The sequence below is a fragment of the Meriones unguiculatus genome, chromosome 1 (assembly GCF_030254825.1).
Source record: "Meriones unguiculatus strain TT.TT164.6M chromosome 1, Bangor_MerUng_6.1, whole genome shotgun sequence".
Lineage (NCBI taxonomy): Eukaryota > Metazoa > Chordata > Mammalia > Rodentia > Muridae > Meriones > Meriones unguiculatus.
The window spans coordinates 24,077,334-24,094,601 of record NC_083349.1 but is presented as its reverse complement, the minus strand read 5'-3'; the positions used below and the strand labels follow the sequence as shown (position 1 = coordinate 24,094,601).

General features: G+C 50.9%; 1 protein-coding gene across 1 annotated transcript; it reads left to right on the top strand.

Moving 5' to 3' along the window:
• The first annotated feature begins 2,842 nt into the window (after window positions 1–2,842).
• Window positions 2,843–8,411, top strand: Npas4 (neuronal PAS domain protein 4). Its single transcript, XM_021650296.2, has 8 exons — window positions 2,843–3,183; window positions 3,923–4,074; window positions 4,232–4,334; window positions 4,446–4,707; window positions 4,895–5,004; window positions 5,320–5,455; window positions 5,580–7,009; window positions 7,668–8,411. The coding sequence occupies exons 1-8, from the start codon at window positions 3,009–3,011 to the stop codon at window positions 7,694–7,696; spliced, it is 2,397 nt and encodes a 798-aa protein (XP_021505971.1). The 5' UTR covers window positions 2,843–3,008; the 3' UTR covers window positions 7,697–8,411.
• Window positions 8,412–17,268: the final 8,857 nt, after the last annotated feature.

Sequence of the window (17,268 nt, the reverse complement as noted above, 5' to 3'; positions counted from 1 at the left end):
ATCCCTCCATCCTCATCTATCCTGAGGCTCAGCTCTGCATTGATGGTAAAGGAAGACCATGGCCAATCCGATAGGCAAGGCAATATTCAGCACCACGGACAGAGGCCACCATTCCTTTCTTCCACTGCTCGGAGGCCAGCTGGACCAGCAGATACAACTTTTTGTAGAGGAGATAACAAGAATTTCTCCTAGCCAGGGCTTAAAGCATCTGTCTGTGAGAAAGATATGCTAGGAATGAATGAGCCCCAGTGATGTAATGCTTGTCTAGCATGCACAAATGTAGAATGATTTATAATAATAATGTATGCAGGAAATTAATACAGCAGCGGTTTTCTTTAACCAGCTAGTTCCCCAATGATTGACACAGAGAGACTATGACTTATTGCTAAGCTGTAGGCACTTTTCTGGGCAGGTTCTGAGCTATTCTAATCCTAACCCTTACAACCTCATAAGAGCTCATCACTTGCCATTCTGATGCCTCTTGGCGGCTTCTGCTCCATCATCTATCCTCATGGTGCACATCCCTTGGCCTGGTGCTCTCAGTCCATTCCATCTAGTCGCCCAAGATCCTTCCTTCTCCTCTCTCCTCCTCATGGTCCCTCCGAGACCCCACACCAACAGGTGTAGTGAGAATGTGCTCTTCTATGCAGCAACCAGATCTTGGGAGGCAGTAATTAGTATTAGAATACGGAACACCAGCCCAAGCCCTAACACACAAAGCCCTGGTTCCATCCTCAGCCCTGGAAAACAAACAAACAAATCCAGAAACCCTGTCTTAGACTTGCATATAGAAAGGGAATCCAAAGACCAAGAAAAGAGAATGAACCTGGGGAGGGGGTTGAGCAGGGATATCAAAGTTAGAGAAAGACAAAACATGCAAAGGAGACACATATCATACAGACGCACAGGATTTCCTCTATCGCAGTTGTACCACTGGCCATACAATTGCTTGTGTAGATGATTTCAATATCTACAAAAATAGTACAAAAACCAGGTTGGGGTCTTTACAACTCTGTACCTCTTCCTTCTCCTCTCATTCCTGCCCCCATCTTCCTTTTGGCACTCCTAGGGATTGAACTCAAGCCCTGAGCATGCTAGGGGTGTGCTCAACAACTAAGCCATAGCCTCATTCTCGCAGGCATCCTCTTCCCACACCCCCTTCTCACCTCCCATTACCTCTCCTGTTACCACCCCTTTCCAGGAAGAACGGAGGTTTTTTTGACCACAGGCTTTTCTCCCTGTTGTCAAAGTTCATCTCTGCTTCTGTGACTTTGTGCAGCCAGTTCTGTCTCTCTTTTCCAACGTTTTAAACGGTCTAGTTTTATGGGTCCTAAAAGTGCTATTCAATGGGATTTCAGGCGAAAGGTTCCCCTAGTCCATTGGGGTTTAAAAAAGGGAGGGGACACCTCTTTGCTCTGCGGAGAGCCATCACAGACAGTGACTAAAGGGGAGGGGGGGTGATGCAAGGGCTACGCTGTGGAGTCAAGCCTGACAAAGACAGATGATTAATTCAAGGGTGCGACTTTCAGGGGCGAGGGGGTCCACAAAGCCGAGACAGTCGGCCCAACATCCAACGAAGGGAGAAAAAACAAAAAAGGAGGAGTGTGTGTGTGTGTGTGTGTGTGTGTGTGTGTGTGTGCACAGCGGAAACCGGAGAGGCAGACGGAGCATCCTTGGAGCTAAAGATGCAGGGAAAGTTGGAGGGAGCTGGGGAGGGGCGCCTGGCGGAACTGAAGGGTCTCGTATAGCTGCGGCAGTCACGGGGGGGACCCACCGGACCCTGCCTCCCCGGCTGCCTCCCCCTCTTCCCCGCCGGAGCGGTGGGGGGAGCTCTCCGGAGCAGGGAGGAGGCCGCTAGGCCCCGCCCGCCGCCGCCGCCGCCGCAGCCGCCGGAGGATTCCTGTCCTAATATGGAGCTGGGATTCCCCCGGCCCCGCCCCCGCCCCCAGCCCGCCGGGGAGACTGGGGCTCGCAAGAGGGCGGGGGAGCAGCTTGCCTTGGGGGCTGACAAGCGGGAGGGGGCGAGGGGGAGCCCTAAATACAGATCTAGATCCTCGCCAGGCCCTCGATCCCTGCCTCAGTTTCCCCACACAGGTGGCTGAGGTTAACTACTAAGGAAGGAGGAATTGCTGCAGACCACAGCAGGGATGTTTGTGCTCCTCAAGGCTGAATTCAGCTTATCTCTTCCCAACAGGACCACCACCTCACCCTACTTGAGATTTAGACCCTCAGGCCGGGGCTTGGGGAGGAAATCATCATCATCATCATCATCATCATCATCATCATTTATTTGAAAGTGGCCAAGGGACTTTCAGATTGGATAGACCCCAGGAAAGACCCTCAGCTGTAACCTAGCCCCACCCCCAAAGCCAAGGCAAGTCCCTCTTGGAAATGTGACCCTTGCCTGGCAGAGAGAGGCAAATTGGCAGGGGACGCTGCCCCTCCTCATCCTTTGCCTCCGTAGAAAAATTAACGTTGGTAGCAGCCCCTCTTTGCCCTCCACAAACTTTCCTGACAGGGGCTTCGCATCACCCTGTTCCTCCCCCAACAGAATATAATGGGAAAGCTGGGTCCCTGCACCCCACGCCTGGCTCTGCACAGTTCTAGCCAGCACCCCCCCCCGCAGCCTCCCTTCTTCCCCCTCCCTTCTCCCGCCCCCTCCCTCTCCTCTTCCACGTCACAAGATGACGTCGGAAGCCAGGGAGGGAGGAGGAGCGCCCCCCCTCCCCAGCCAGTGGCTCTCGCTGCAGCTTGCTTTAGCCCAGCCTCCCGCCTCCCGCTGCCCCCCCGTCTCTGAAACCAGCCCCCCCACGCCTGCCAGGAGCTATATAAGGCGGATCGAGGCAGGCGAGGGGGGCAGCGCTGCCGAGCGGAGCCCAGGAGTGGAGCGAGAGCGAGCGAGAGCCTAAGCGAAAGACCCGGGAAGCAAGGAAGAGGAAGCCTCCGGTGCATCGGGACAGGAGCTCAGGTGCTCGGGAGCCGGAGCTGGAGCTCCGCAGCCGGCAGTCATGTACCGATCCACCAAGGGCGCCTCCAAGGCGCGCCGCGACCAGATCAACGCGGAGATCCGGAACCTCAAGGAACTGCTGCCGTTGGCTGAAGCAGACAAGGTCCGGCTGTCCTACCTGCACATTATGAGTCTTGCCTGCATCTACACTCGCAAGGGTGTCTTCTTTGCTGGAGGTGAGCAACCTTAGGCTGCTGGAGACCAGAGCCGGTGGGGACCAGGGATGGAGGAGCTAGGGAACGCGCCGAGACCGCTGCTGGTCTAAGAGCGTGCTGGAAGGCGGTGAAGGGAAGGGACTTGAGGGGACTCCGGACTTCGTACTTTTTCTCTTGACCTCCATCTAGACTAGACTGAACGAGGGTCCTAGCACCGGATTTGTGGGAGATGGAGAGCTAACACGAATGGTTCGGGGTTCCCATTGCCTCAGAGGCACTCCAGGAATCGGGGAGTTGAGGGAAGCAAGCCTGGCAAGCTGCAGGGAAAGGCTGCTAAGGCAACGTCTGGGGAAGAGCAGCAAGTGCTAGGAAAGGCTGAGAGGGTCTCTCTGGACGGTCTCTGGAGCGCTGTCCGAGGTCCCGAAGCGGCTCCCCTCGCTTGGCGCTGCCCGCGGTGCTGAAACAGACCGGCCGTTCCGAGCGCTGTCCGCGGTGCTGAACCCCGGTCCCTGCGGGGAGCTCTGTCCAGAGTGCTGACAGCTCAGGGCTGCTGAGGTTCCTGCCGGGCTAGGAAGTCTGAGGGCTCCCCCCCCCCCCCCCCGCCAAGACAGTCCCAGCAACAGGTCTCCTGGCCGAGATCCACAAGCATAGGGTCAACAGGTGTCTGCAGAGATAGGTCTGTGGGAACTCCCTGCGTCTTCTCTGGCACTCGGATGCCCCCCTCCTCATTTCTGTTTTGTTATATCTTCTCACCCGACAGGCACACCTTTGGCCGGCCCCACCGGGCTTCTCTCGGCTCAAGAGCTCGAAGACATCGTGGCAGCACTACCTGGATTTCTGCTTGTGTTCACAGCCGAGGGGAAGTTGCTATACCTGTCGGAGAGCGTGAGCGAGCACCTGGGCCACTCTATGGTGAGTACTGTGCCTCTTAGTACTTTAGAGCTTTCCTTTCCACTATTGAGAAACTGAGAGTTGCTGGAGGTGGGGGCTCTGCCCTGAGAAAAGCTATTAGTCAAAGATTGGCTCTTGGCGCCTTCACTAATGATCACCTCCTCTTTCGTTCCTCTAGGTGGACCTGGTTGCCCAGGGTGACAGTATCTACGATATCATTGACCCTGCTGACCATCTTACTGTGCGCCAGCAGCTCACCATGCACTCTGCTCTGGATGCTGGTAAGAACCTCTTTTCCCTTCTTTGGTCCACTCCTCTGCTGCCCTCCTCCAACCATCTACTTTCCCTCCAATGCCCATTTTCTTAGTCAGTTTTTCCTTTTGCTCACCTAGATCGCCTCTTCCGTTGTCGATTCAACACCTCCAAGTCTCTCCGGCGCCAGAGTGCAGGCAACAAACTGGTGCTCATTCGAGGTCGATTCCACGCTCACCCACCTGGGGCCTACTGGGCAGGAAACCCTGTGTTCACAGCTTTCTGTGCCCCACTGGAGCCAAGACCCCGTCCTGGCCCAGGCCCTGGCCCTGCTTCTCTCTTCCTGGCCATGTTCCAGAGCCGGCACGCTAAGGATCTAGCCCTACTGGATATCTCTGAAAGGTAAGCCCAGAGTATTCAAATTCCAGTAAGAAGGCAGGCCAGAAAGAAGGGGACCTTAGATTCTTGATCTTAGATTCAGGGCAGGGAGGATGGGGGTTAAGTGGGCAGAGACCCTGGGAGGGAGTGAAGTGCATGCATCTCGAGTAAGGCAAACAGAAAGTTGACCTCACCCTTTCCACCTTCCCAGTGTCCTAATCTACCTGGGCTTTGAGCGCAGCGAACTGCTCTGTAAGTCATGGTATGGACTGCTACACCCTGAGGACCTGGCCCACGCTTCTTCTCAACACTACCGCCTGTGTGAGTGTCCTGAGAGGCCGCGGAGAACACAGGAAGCTGGGAGAAAGCATGGGAGACAGACCAGGAACGGGCTGTGGTCCAGAGTGATGTTGAGGAGTTTTGCAGGCTGTAGAGCGAACTTCAGGATAAGAAGTTAAGGCAAGAATAGGAAACACTGAGTGGAAAGGTCAAGGCGAGGAGCCTAGAGGTACAGGTTAGAGTAGTCAGAAGGAAGATATCATGGCTCCCTCAATTCAGAGTAGACGTGAGAAAGGTGGATGTGTAGGTGGTGTTTCTTGATGGACTTTCTAAGCCTGTATCTCTCTCTCTCCCCAGTGGCTGAAAGTGGAGATATTCAGGCAGAAATGGTGGTGAGACTTCAAGCCAAGCATGGAAGCTGGGCATGGATTTACTGCATGCTATACTCAGAAGGCCCAGAAGGTCCTATCACTGCCAATAACTACCCTATCAGGTAAGATGTAAAACACAGGATGGTGGGAGAGGGAGGAGGAGCTGACATTAGCACAGAGGGAACACAACTAAGAAAACTACTCTGGTATTGGACCCTTACAAACTGCTGCTCCTTTCCTTTCCAGTGACACAGAAGCCTGGAGCCTCCGCCAGCAGCTCAACTCTGAGGACGCCCAGGCAGCCTATGTCCTAGGAACCGCAGCTGTGCTACACTCATTCCCAGAGAATGTCTTCTCCCAGGAGCAATGCTCTAACCCACTCTTTACACCTACCCTTGGGGCTCCCAGAGGCACCGGCTTCCCCAGGGCTCCTGAACTAGGTGTGGTCTCAACCTCAGAAGAGCTTCCCCAACCCTCCAAAGAGCTGGACTTCAGTTACCTGCCATTCCCTTCTCGGCCTGAGTCTTCCCTCCAAGCAGACCTGAGCAAGGATTTTGTGTGTACTCCACCTTACACACCCCACCAGCCAGGCGGCTGTGCCTTCCTCTTCAGCCTCCACGAGCCCTTCCAGACTCGCTTGCCCACTCCTTCCAGCTCTCTCCAAGAACAGCTGACGCCAAGCACAGTGACTTTCTCTGATCAGTTGACACCCAGCAGTGCAACCTTCCCAGACCCACTAACCAGTTCACTACAAGGACAGTTGACCGAAACCCCAGCCAGAAGCTATGAAGACCAGCTGACTCCGTGCACCTCTACCTTCCCAGACCAGCTGCTTCCCAGCACTGCCGAATTCCCAGAACCGCTGGGTAGCCCCACCCATGAGCAGCTGACTCCTCCCGGCACAGCATTCCAAGCACACCTGAACAGTCCCAGCCAAACCTTCCCAGAGCAACTGAGCCCCAATCCTACCAAGACTTACTTCGCCCAGGAGGGATGCAGTTTTCTCTATGAGAAGTTGCCCCCAAGTCCTAGCAGCCCTGGTAATGGGGACTGCACACTCCTGGCCCTAGCTCAGCTACGGGGCCCCCTCTCTGTGGACGTTCCCCTGGTGCCTGAAGGCCTGCTCACACCTGAGGCCTCTCCGGTCAAGCAGAGTTTCTTCCACTACACTGAGAAAGAACAAAATGAGATAGATCGCCTCATCCAACAGATCAGCCAGCTGGCTCAGGGCATGGACAGGCCCTTCTCGGCTGAGGCTGGCACCGGGGGCCTGGAGCCACTTGGAGGACTGGAACCACTGAACCCCAACCTATCCCTGTCAGGGGCTGGACCCCCTGTGCTTAGCCTGGATCTGAAACCCTGGAAATGCCAGGAGCTGGACTTCCTGGTTGATCCTGATAGTTTATTCCTGGAAGAGACACCAGTGGAAGACATCTTCATGGATCTCTCTACTCCAGACCCCAATGGGGAATGGGGCTCAGGGGATCCTGAGGCAGAGGTCCCAGGAGGGGCCCTGTCACCTTGCAACAACCTGTCCCCAGAAGATCATAGCTTCCTGGAGGACTTGGCCACCTATGAAACCGCCTTTGAGACAGGTGTCTCAACATTCCCCTACGAAGGGTTTACTGATGAGTTGCATCAACTCCAGAGCCAAGTTCAAGACAGCTTCCATGAAGGTGAGTCCGACCTAAGTGTCCTGTCCCCGTCCTCCAATCAGATGTTGGATAGATTGGCCAATCCGTCCCCCTCTCTGTAGCTCAGTCTTATTAAGAGAACGATATTGCCTCCTGCTGAAGAGAGTAGCAGGGAAAGGACAACGCAAAACTCTGTATGAAAGATTAGTAGACCTGGTGGGCAAAGGAAGTGATGTGCGATAAAGTGACAGATGATCCTTAGGCAAAAGGTCTGTGAGAGGCCTAGTCCAGTCACCACGCCCACTTAGATGAAAATGATCAAGGCCCCAGAGTTAAAGAACTTAAGTCATAAGTATTTTAAAGTACTTAAGTCATACAGACATTGATGGAAGTTGATGCTTCGCCTAAAGGGGACGCAGAGCAACAGTTGGTTGGAATAGGGGAATGAAAGAACAGAGCTGAGCGCCTAGCTCCATCCCCGTGACCCTGTGCTGTCCAAAGCTGCGGCCACGTTTTCTTTCCATCTGCCCGTATTGCCCCTTGACTGCTAATGCCCTGGGGATCATTTCCTCATTTGGCTGACACATTTGAAACCCATAGTCTGTACCAACATAGACGGCACCACAGCCTGAGCCCAAGGACCCTTTTTCCTGATAGGTTCGACTGACTCTCTCCCCCTCTCTCTCTCCCTCTCTCACAGATGGAAGTGGAGGGGAACCAACGTTTTGAATAAGTCTGTGACTTACCGTCGTCAAGTATGGCATATTGTCATCAAGACCTGGAGCCGCTCTCCACCCCCCCGGGACTGTTGGGGGGACTCTGGGGGCCAGAGGGGGATAGATCTGATTCTCCAGGCCCTGAAGGATTTGGGGGGGGAGGTGGGAGGGCAAGGGAGGGGAGCAACTTTTTAAAATCAAGGGACTTCGAGCGATCCCAGTTTCCATTTCAATCTGTATTCACTCGTAGTGAGCTTCCTTGAATGGATTTCAAGCGGAGAACGGGGGAGTCTCACTTCCCCACCGCGCTGCCCCATGGGCCTGGGCCAGTTCTCCACTCCTAGGGGCCAAGTCACCCCTGGGCTTTGGTGGGGGAAAGGCATGGCCCACCTGGGGCTAGCCTGTGCCCTGAGGGGCTCTTGACACCCACGTAGAATTCTCTACTAACCAGTAACGGGATTTCAATTCCGACGGACTCTGCCGCCCTGGCGGCCCTTCCTGTGACTTTTGCGCCCCGCGCCTGGGGTGGGGGGCGCGAAGAGACGCTACATTCCTTTCCGGTGGAGGAAGGCAGATCTGCCGTCACGCGTGTGCTTGCACGAGTGCGCGTACCCGGTGCGGGACTCACCCGGCCGCCAGACCGCCGGGGCCTGCCCAGGCGGCCACTTCGTGGTGCTGCGGTGACTTTGTAGCCAACTTTATAATAAAGTCCAGTTTGCCTTTTTGGTACCTCTGGTGTCGCGCGCTATTGTGGAAAGGGAAGGGTGGGAAGGCGAGAGCTTGCGGAGCCCAGATGGGAGGCTGGGGCAGGAAACAGGCGGGACCTCTTCTCAGCCCTGGAATCTCTTCCTGGACTTGTCGATTTCTGCATTCGACCGTCCGGGTGTGGCCCACGCCGTGCTCGAAGACTGAGCACTTGTTGGAAGCACAGGCTAAGACGCTGGAGTCTTCCCTCCGCCCTGGGCTTCCAGTGTTCACAGTGTGGTGGGGAGCAGAGGGCCGAGGGTGGACAGACAAGAAGGGCCAGAATGGCCTTGACCTTGGATGTGGGTTTAGAGTTTCCAGTCTTTTCCTGCCTGATCTTGCAGGCGACTGATCTCCTTGTGGAGCCATAGATCTTTACGTGGGATACCGTAACCTACGAAGCTTGCCTAGGGCTTTTCGGTCAGCAAATGCCTAATTTGCCTTAATAAAACTCCACTTTGCTGGTGAAGCAATTAGATGAGTAAAGAGAGGTTAGAGAGAGGTATGGATGGGCAACACATCAAACCCCTCAGGTGTGTGCTATTTTCTCAGCAACCAAAGCCAGGGAGTCACGCTCTTAGGTGGCCTCAGCTCAGACTCCCCAGGCAGGGAAGAGTTGGCTGGAGCAGGGAGGCCAGAGTAGTCTTCTCTTTTGACCCCTCCAAGTCTGCTGAGAGCAACTCGGTGGAGGAGGAAACTTCAAAATAAGGTGTTTGAGCCCAACAGCCACAGAGTATAGTTAGTGGGAGATGAGTGAAAATTAGGAAATAGAAAGACCTTAATTCAAACCACACTCCCGCCACTTATTTTTTTGGAGCGTGTCTAAATCCTCCCCTTCCTCACACGTACACTGAGGGCAGCCACCAGGAGAGACAGTGTTAGGACCAGACAGAAGGTTTTCCGAACCAAGAAGTGCGGAAAAGACCCCAGCTGCTCTGACCCACAAGGCAGGGGTGACCTGGAGACTTAGCTTCTGCTCCTCAAGGAGAGAATGACAACCCCAGGCTCCAGTCTGCCCACAGAAATGGAGGCACAGCCCTGACAACCCACCCCCACCCCAGCCTCCCCTCATTGTGAAGCCCAGCTGTGGAGCCAGGCCCTTCAGAAGGCCCTTCTTCCACAAAAAGGACCCTTTGTCACCCTTCCCCTCCTTTGATGGGTGTCTGGGTGAAGCCAAGAGCAGCACTGTCATCCCCAAGTGGACCCTGACTTAGGGCCGGCCGTTCTCTCCTTAGCACAGGGACATTGAGATGGCCAGATGGGCTAAGATGGATCATCTCTCTGCATTTGATCCTTGATGGAAGGAGACAACCAGGTCCTGAGAGTTGTCCTCTGACCTCTAGCTGCACCCCAGGACACACTCAGGCCTGCTCACCCCCCCCATACCACATATACTACTACTAATAATAATAATAAATAAAAATTTGGGGCTGGAGTGATGGCTTGGAGGTTAAGAACACTCACTGTTCTTCCAAAGGTCCTGAGTTCAATTCCCAGCAACCATATGGTACCATCTATAGTAAGATCTGGTGTGCAGGCAGAATGTTGTATAAGTAATAAATAAATCTTTAAAAATATAAATAAATATAAATTTAAAAAATGGTGGTGGATTTGGGAAATGAGAAAAAGACTTTCCTGATATTTGGAGGTGTGTGAAAATAGTGTATGTTTTATTATATATAATATTATATATTGTTCCCTCTCTCTATATGAATACATACATATATATACACAAGTTTTTTTTTTTGCTTGTTTGTTGTAACAGGCCCTGGCTGGCCTAGAACTTGCTATATAGACCAGACTGGCTTTGAATTCATGAAGATCTAGCTGCCTTTGCCTCCTGAACACCGAATTGTCTTGGGTTTTTTGTTTGTTTGTTTGTTTTTGTTTTTTTGTTTGTTGTTGTTGTTTTGCAGAGAAATCCTAAGATTTATTCTGTTCTTTTTATAATGTAGATATTATATATATATTATTTTTATAAGATTTATTTATTTTATGCATATGAGTGTTCTATCTGCATTTACACCTGCCAGAAGAGGTAATCAGTTCACATTATAGATGGTTGTGAGCCACCATGTGATCACCAAGAATTGAACTCATGACCTCTGGAAGAGGAGACAGTGCTCTTAGCCGCTGAGCCATCTCTCCAGCCCCCATTTTATTTTTATTTTTTATATTAATTACAGTTTATTCACTCTGTATCTCAGCTGTAGCCCCCTCTCTCATTCCCTCCTAATCTCACCCTCTCTCCCTCATCTCCTCCCATGTTCCTCTCCAAGTCTACTGATAGGGAAGGTCCTCCTCCCCTTCCATCTGACCCTAGCTTATAGTATCTCATCAGGACTGGCTGCATTGACCTCCTCTGTGGCCTGGCAAAGCTGTTCCCCCCTTAAGGGGAGTGGTCAAAGAGCCAGCCACTGAGTTCATGTCAGAGACAGTCCCTATTTCCCTTACTAGGGTACCTACTTGGATACTGAGCTGCCATGGACTACATCTGAGCAGGGGTTCTAGGTTATATCCATGAATGATCCTTGGTTGGAGTATCAGTCTCAGAAAAGATCCCTGGGCCCAGATATTTTGGTTCTGTTGCTCTCCTTGTGGAGCTCCTGTCCTCTCCAGGTCTTACTATCTCCCCCTTCTTTCATAAGATTCCTTACACTCTGTCCAAAGTTTGATTATGAGTCTCAGCATCTGCTTTGATACACTGTTGGGTAGAGTCTTTCAGAGGCCCTCTGTGGTAGGCTCCTGTCCTGTTTCCTGTTTTCTCCTTCTTCCAATGTCCATCCCATTTGTCTTTCTGAGCAAGGATTGGTCATCTTACCCAGGGTCCTCCTTCTTGATTAGCTTCTTTAGGTGTACAAATTTTAGTATGTTTATCCTATACTATAGGTCTAGTATCCACTTAATAAGTGAGTATATACCCTGTGCGTCTTTTTGCTTCTGGGATACCTCACTCAGGATGATCTTTTCTAATTCCCACCATTTGCCTGCTGGTGTTTTGTTGTTTGGTGTTTAATTAACTAATCAATTTTAAACATTGTTATTAACTGAATAGTGGTGGTATACACCTTTAATCCCGGCACTCAGGAGGCAGAGGCAGGCAGCTCTCTGTGAGTTCGAGGCCAGCCTGGTCTACAGATGAGTTCCAGGATAGCCAAAACTACACACAAAAAACCCTATCTCAAAAAAACCAACATGTATTATATTATTATTTTGAGAGAGGTTCTCTGTGTAGCCTTTGCTGTCCTGGAACTTGTAGGCCAGGCTGGCCTCAAACTCACAGAGATCTGCCTGCCTCTGCCTCCTGAGTGCCGGGATTAAAAGTGTTTTTTTTTTTTTTCTTTTTAAATAAAATTACAGATGCGTACTGTATTTACAATGCCCCCTGCTCTTTGTTTCTTGTGGTTGTGATGGTGGTGATGCTTTGGATTTTGTTCATTTTCCCTTGTTTTTTGAGACAGCATATCATTGTTCAGCTCAGGCCAACCTGGAGTTTACTATGTAGCCCAAGAAGGTTGCAGACTTTCACAAATTCCCGTCTCAGCCTCCCAGGTGGGGGATTACAGACTTGAGCCAGACCACCTGGTCTGAAGGGAGGACAATAAAATAGAAGAGACAATGTCGCCACCTGCTGGAAGGAGAAGCAGCTGCCGCATTCCTGGCTGGTGAGGCGCCTGCGGCGGTCTTCACCTTAGAACAGACACATAAACTGAGTCCTGGGGAGGGAAAAGGACTTCAGAATCCGAGAGTGACTGATGTTCTGGGAACAGAGTGCACGAGAGCGGGTGTCTTAGTCACTGTTCTGTTGCTGTGAGGAGACGCCATGACCAAGGCAACTCATAAAGTAAAGCATTTATGTGGGGACTGGCTCAGAGTTTCAGAGGGTGGGGAGCATGGTAGCAGGCAGGCAGGCAGGCAGGCGTGGCACTGGAGAAGCAGCTGAGACCTTGCCTCTGATCCACAAGAGAGAGGCGGAGAAACACCTCAAAGTCCACGCCCAGTGACACGCCTCCTCCAGCAAGGCCACACCTCCCGATCCTTCTTAAATAGTCCGCCAGCTGTGGGCTGAGCATCCAAATAAATGCGCCTGTGGGGACCATTATCATCCAAACCACCAGTGGGGCGTTGAGTTTGGGGGCCAGAAAGACTGAACTCAAGGGGATGGCTCAGTGGGTGAGGGTACTAGCTGCCATGCCTGAAAACCCGAGTTCAATCCCTACGTTCCACATGGTGGAAAGAAAGAACTGATTCCAGGGAGGTATCCCCTGGCCTCCATGCACACCATGATACTCATGCTCACGTCACGCGCGCACACACACAACCAAAAGGAAAGAGTGAGTTTGTGCACTACCTCTCTCTACATTTCTCCTGGGGTGGAGATTTATGATACCTGTCTGAGCTGGGAGCTGCCCTTGGTTCTGGAAAGACTGAACAAACAGCTGCACTCTTATTTGGAAAGAACAAAAGGCGAGATGAGGCCTGAACACTAACGGCAAGAACCGGAGTAATGTGACCAATATCTGGGTACCAATTTACAGTGCCACCTTCTCTGGGTGACATGGAGCTAACGCCTAAAAGGGGAGAACAGGAAGCATTTGTAAGGACATTGAAATGGAGAAGGGGTAGACCTGCTTCGGAAATAAAGAGGAAGTTCTGCGGGTTGAGGCAAGCAGGAGCAGAGTGGCTCGAGGGAAGACTGCCCAGCGCTTCTACACTGTGAAGAAATCTGGGTTTTATTCTTGCAACGTGTGCTTGCTCTGTGCAAGCCTGTAATCCCAGCCTGAAAACAGCCAAGGGCGGAGAATCTTGAGCTCCTGGGTAAACTGGGCTGCATAGCAAGACCTTATCTCACCAAAACAAAACTTGTAAACAACAACAAAAAGAAACCCCTGCAAACAACACTAAACCCCAAGCCAAAAGCCAAAGGGCTGGTGTCCAAGCTAGGGTTAGTTACTATCGCTGTAATGAAACACATGACCAAAAGCAAGATGGAGAGGAAAGCGTTTATTTGGTTTACACTTCCACATCATACTCCATAACTTAAGGAAGCCAGGACAGGAGCGCAGAAGCTTATGCAGAGGCCATGAAGGGTGCTGCTTACTGGTTTGCTCCCATAGTTTGCTCAGCCTGCTTTCTTATAGAACCCAGGAGCACGAGCCACAATGGAGGCTGGGCCCTCCCCATCAACCACTAATGGAAAACTGCCTTACAGGCTTCCCTACAGCCCAATCTTGTGAAGGGATTTTCTCAAATGAGGTTTGAGAAAACCTCTCAGATGACTGTGGCTTGTATCAAGTTGACAGAAATCTCACCACCTGGATCAGCAGTTAAGATCATATACTGCTTTTGCAGAGAACCGGATACCAGCACCCGTGAGTCAGATGGCTCCCAGCAGCCTGTAACTCCGGCTCCAGGGGAGCCAAAGCCTCATCTGGCCTCTGTGTGCACTGCACTCATGTGCACATACAAACATGCAGAAACACAGAAGTGTGCACATAAATAAAACCGAATGAATCTTAACAACTGATTTTATTCACTGTGTATGGGGATTTCTGTTTGCAACTGTTCTAATTGTGATGTGTGTGTGCACATGTAGGGGTGTGTGTGTGTGTATGTGTGTGTGTGTGTGTGTGTTAAAGCTCAATCACTGACAGCAGGAGCTATGGTCTGACAGTCATCACTGTCCTCTCTCTGGTGACACTGAGTCCTGAAACATAACCTCAGAAACAATTTAAGAAGAGTCATTCATCATGGGATTGTAACCTTTTGGTTGTTTAAAATCAGATCTCATGCCAGGCACACACCTTTAATCCCAGCGCAGAGGCAGGTGGATCTCTGTGAGTTTGAGGCCAACCTGCTCTACAAAGTGTGTTTCGGAACAGCCAGGGCTACAGAGATAAGCCTGTCTCAAAAACCAAACCAAAACAACAAACAAACAAATAAAAACACCACCACCACCACCAGCAAAAACAACCCCCCCAAAAAAAAAATCAGATCTCATTCTTTAGCCCCGGATATCCTCCAGCTTACCAGAATCCTCCTGCCTTAGCTTCCCGAGTATGGAGACTCCAGACATCCATTCCCACAGTTTTTGTTTTGTTTGTTTGTTTTGTTTGCTTATGCATATGTCTGCAAGAAGCCAGAAGAGGGCGTCAACTCCCCCAAAGCCCGAGTTGCAGCTGGTGACAGCCACTTTCCGTGGGTGCTGGTGAGCAAACCCTGGTCCTCTGCAAGAGCAGCTCTTGTGTCCTAAGCCACTTCTCCCGCTCACACCCTCCTTTCTGTTCTTCCTTTCTCTGTCTCCCCATCTCTGTCTCTGTCTCTCTGTCTTTCTTCTTTGAGACAGGGTTTCAAGTAAGCCTGGCTGGCCTTGAACTCTAAATTCTCCTGACTCTTTCCCACCCAATGTGTCGGAAGTGGAAGAAGCCCTGTGCTTTGTTAGGGTTGCTATTGCTGGGATTAAGCACCGTGACCAGAAACAACTTGGGAAGGAAAGTGTTTATTTCACTCACAGTTCCATTTTACAGGTCATCAGCAAAAGCAGTGAGGGCCGGAACTCAAGCTGGGCAGGAACCTGCAGGCAGGAGCTAACGCAGAGGCCATGGAGGGGTGCTGCTTACTGGCTTGCTCTGCCTGGTTTCTTAGAGAACCCAGGACCACCAGCCCAGGAATAGTATCATTCACAATGGACTAGGCCCCATCAATCAGAAAGTAAGAAAACGCCCTACAGGCTTGCCTACAGCCCAGTCTTATGGAGCCATTTTCTCAACTGAGGCCTCCTCCTCTCAAATGACTCAGCTTGTGGCAAGCCGATAGAAAACTATTCAGCAGCTGGAGGTTCTAATGAATGTGGTTTTTGCCATGGTCACACCTTGTCAAGGGTTCCATGCTGCTCTGTTTCAAGAGAAATGGCAAGCCCAGTACACACGTTTATGAAGGACTAATCAGTGCATAAAAAGATTAGTAACTGCAGTTTCCTCGTCGGAGACAATTACCTGAGATTGCTCACCCGCAGAGACCTTTTGTAGAGAATAACTAACCCCCCCCAAAAAAAACAAATGACATGCGGAGGTTCCAGGCAGTAGTAGCAGCTCTTCCGGCTTCATTGTATGTGTGTCTGTCCTTTCTTGATCCCCTTCATATCCCTAGCAAGGTTCCAGGAGCCCAGTTGCTAAGAAAATGTTGTACTGGAATTTACAGATATGTATTTTATATGTATTTTATACAGAGCTGTTTGGGACAGGGTCATGCTGTGCATAGCCAGGGCTGGCCTTAAATTCCTGATCTTGCTCCCTCATGCTCCTTCATCATGCCCGACTTGCAATTCCTTTTAAATACAAACAAAAGAATACAGAACAGTTAAGAATTTGGTCAGATAAAGCAGGGTGTGGTGGTGCATGCATTTAATCCCAGGATTTGAAAGGCAGAGGCAGGCGGATCTCTGTGAGTTTAAGGCTAGCCTGGTCTACAAAGTGATTCCACGACAGCTATGGATACACAGGGAACGCTTTCTTGAAAAACAAAACAAAAAAAAACAAAAAGGCTAAAAAAAAAAAAAAAATAGGATATACCAAAAAGACAGAATAAGCCTTGGAGACAAGGACCTGGTGACAGTGCAGTGGGTAAAGGGACTGCTGTGGGTCCACAGGCAGACAGAGCCAGGCATGCTGACACCTACCTGTAACCCTAGAGCCAGGGAGGCAGAGACAGGCAGATCCCTGAGACTCAGGGGCCAGCCAGCCTGGCCCAGCTGTTGAGCTTCCTGTCAGTGAGAGACCCTGTCTCAAGAAATCAGATGGAGGGGCCTGAAGACTCTGCTCGGTGGCTGAAGGCTTGCTTTGACTGAAAGTACCCAAGGTGGGTTCTCACCACCCACATCTGGTGGCTCACAACCACTTGTAACTCCTACTCCAGAGGATCCCACTACGCCCTCTGCTGGTCTCCACAGGCACCTACCCTCACGTGCACACATGGAACTCCCACATACGCACACAATTACAAATTTAAAAATATATTTTTTGAAACTTACTAAGGAAGGAAGACACTCAAGCTTGTCCTCTGGCCTTTGTACAGACAGACACAATTTACACAAATTGTTACAGAAAGATGGTAGTGAAAAAATAGTCTAAATAATTCCTAAATTAAAAGTAGAAAGAGAAGGTGGGCGTGGTGGTGCTTACCTGTAATCCCAGCACTTGGGGAGGCTGCGAAGTGAGTCCAGGACAGCCACGGCTCCACAGAGAAACCCTGTCTTGAAAAAAAACACCCCCCCCCAAAAAAAAAAAACAACAAAAAATAGAAAGAGAATATGGCTGAGAAGTTAAGAGCATTGTCTGCTCTTCCAGAGGACCAGGGTTCAATTCCCAGCACCCACATGGCAGTTCACAACTGTCTGAAACTCCATTTCCAGAAGATCCAACACCATCACATAAACATACATACAGGCAAAACACCAATGCACATGAAATTTAAAAAAAAAAAAAAGTAGAGAGAGAAGCCACCGTTAATCCCAGTGCTTGGGAGGCAGAGGCAGGCAGATCTCTGAGTTCAAGGCCAGCCTGGTCTACAAAGTGAGTTCTAGACAGCCAGGGCTGCACAGAGAAACCTTGTCTAGGGGGGAAGAAAAGAAAAGGAGGACTAGAGAGATGGTTCTACAGTTAAGAGTACTTGCAGCTCTTGCAGAGGATCTGAGATGGATCTAGGCCACTCAACTATTCCTAACTCCAGTGTCAGTAAATCCAACTTTCTTGCCTGGCTTCCCTGGGCAACAGATATACATGTGATACACTACATTACATATATACCAACAAATACTCATACATATAAAATAAAAATAACAGT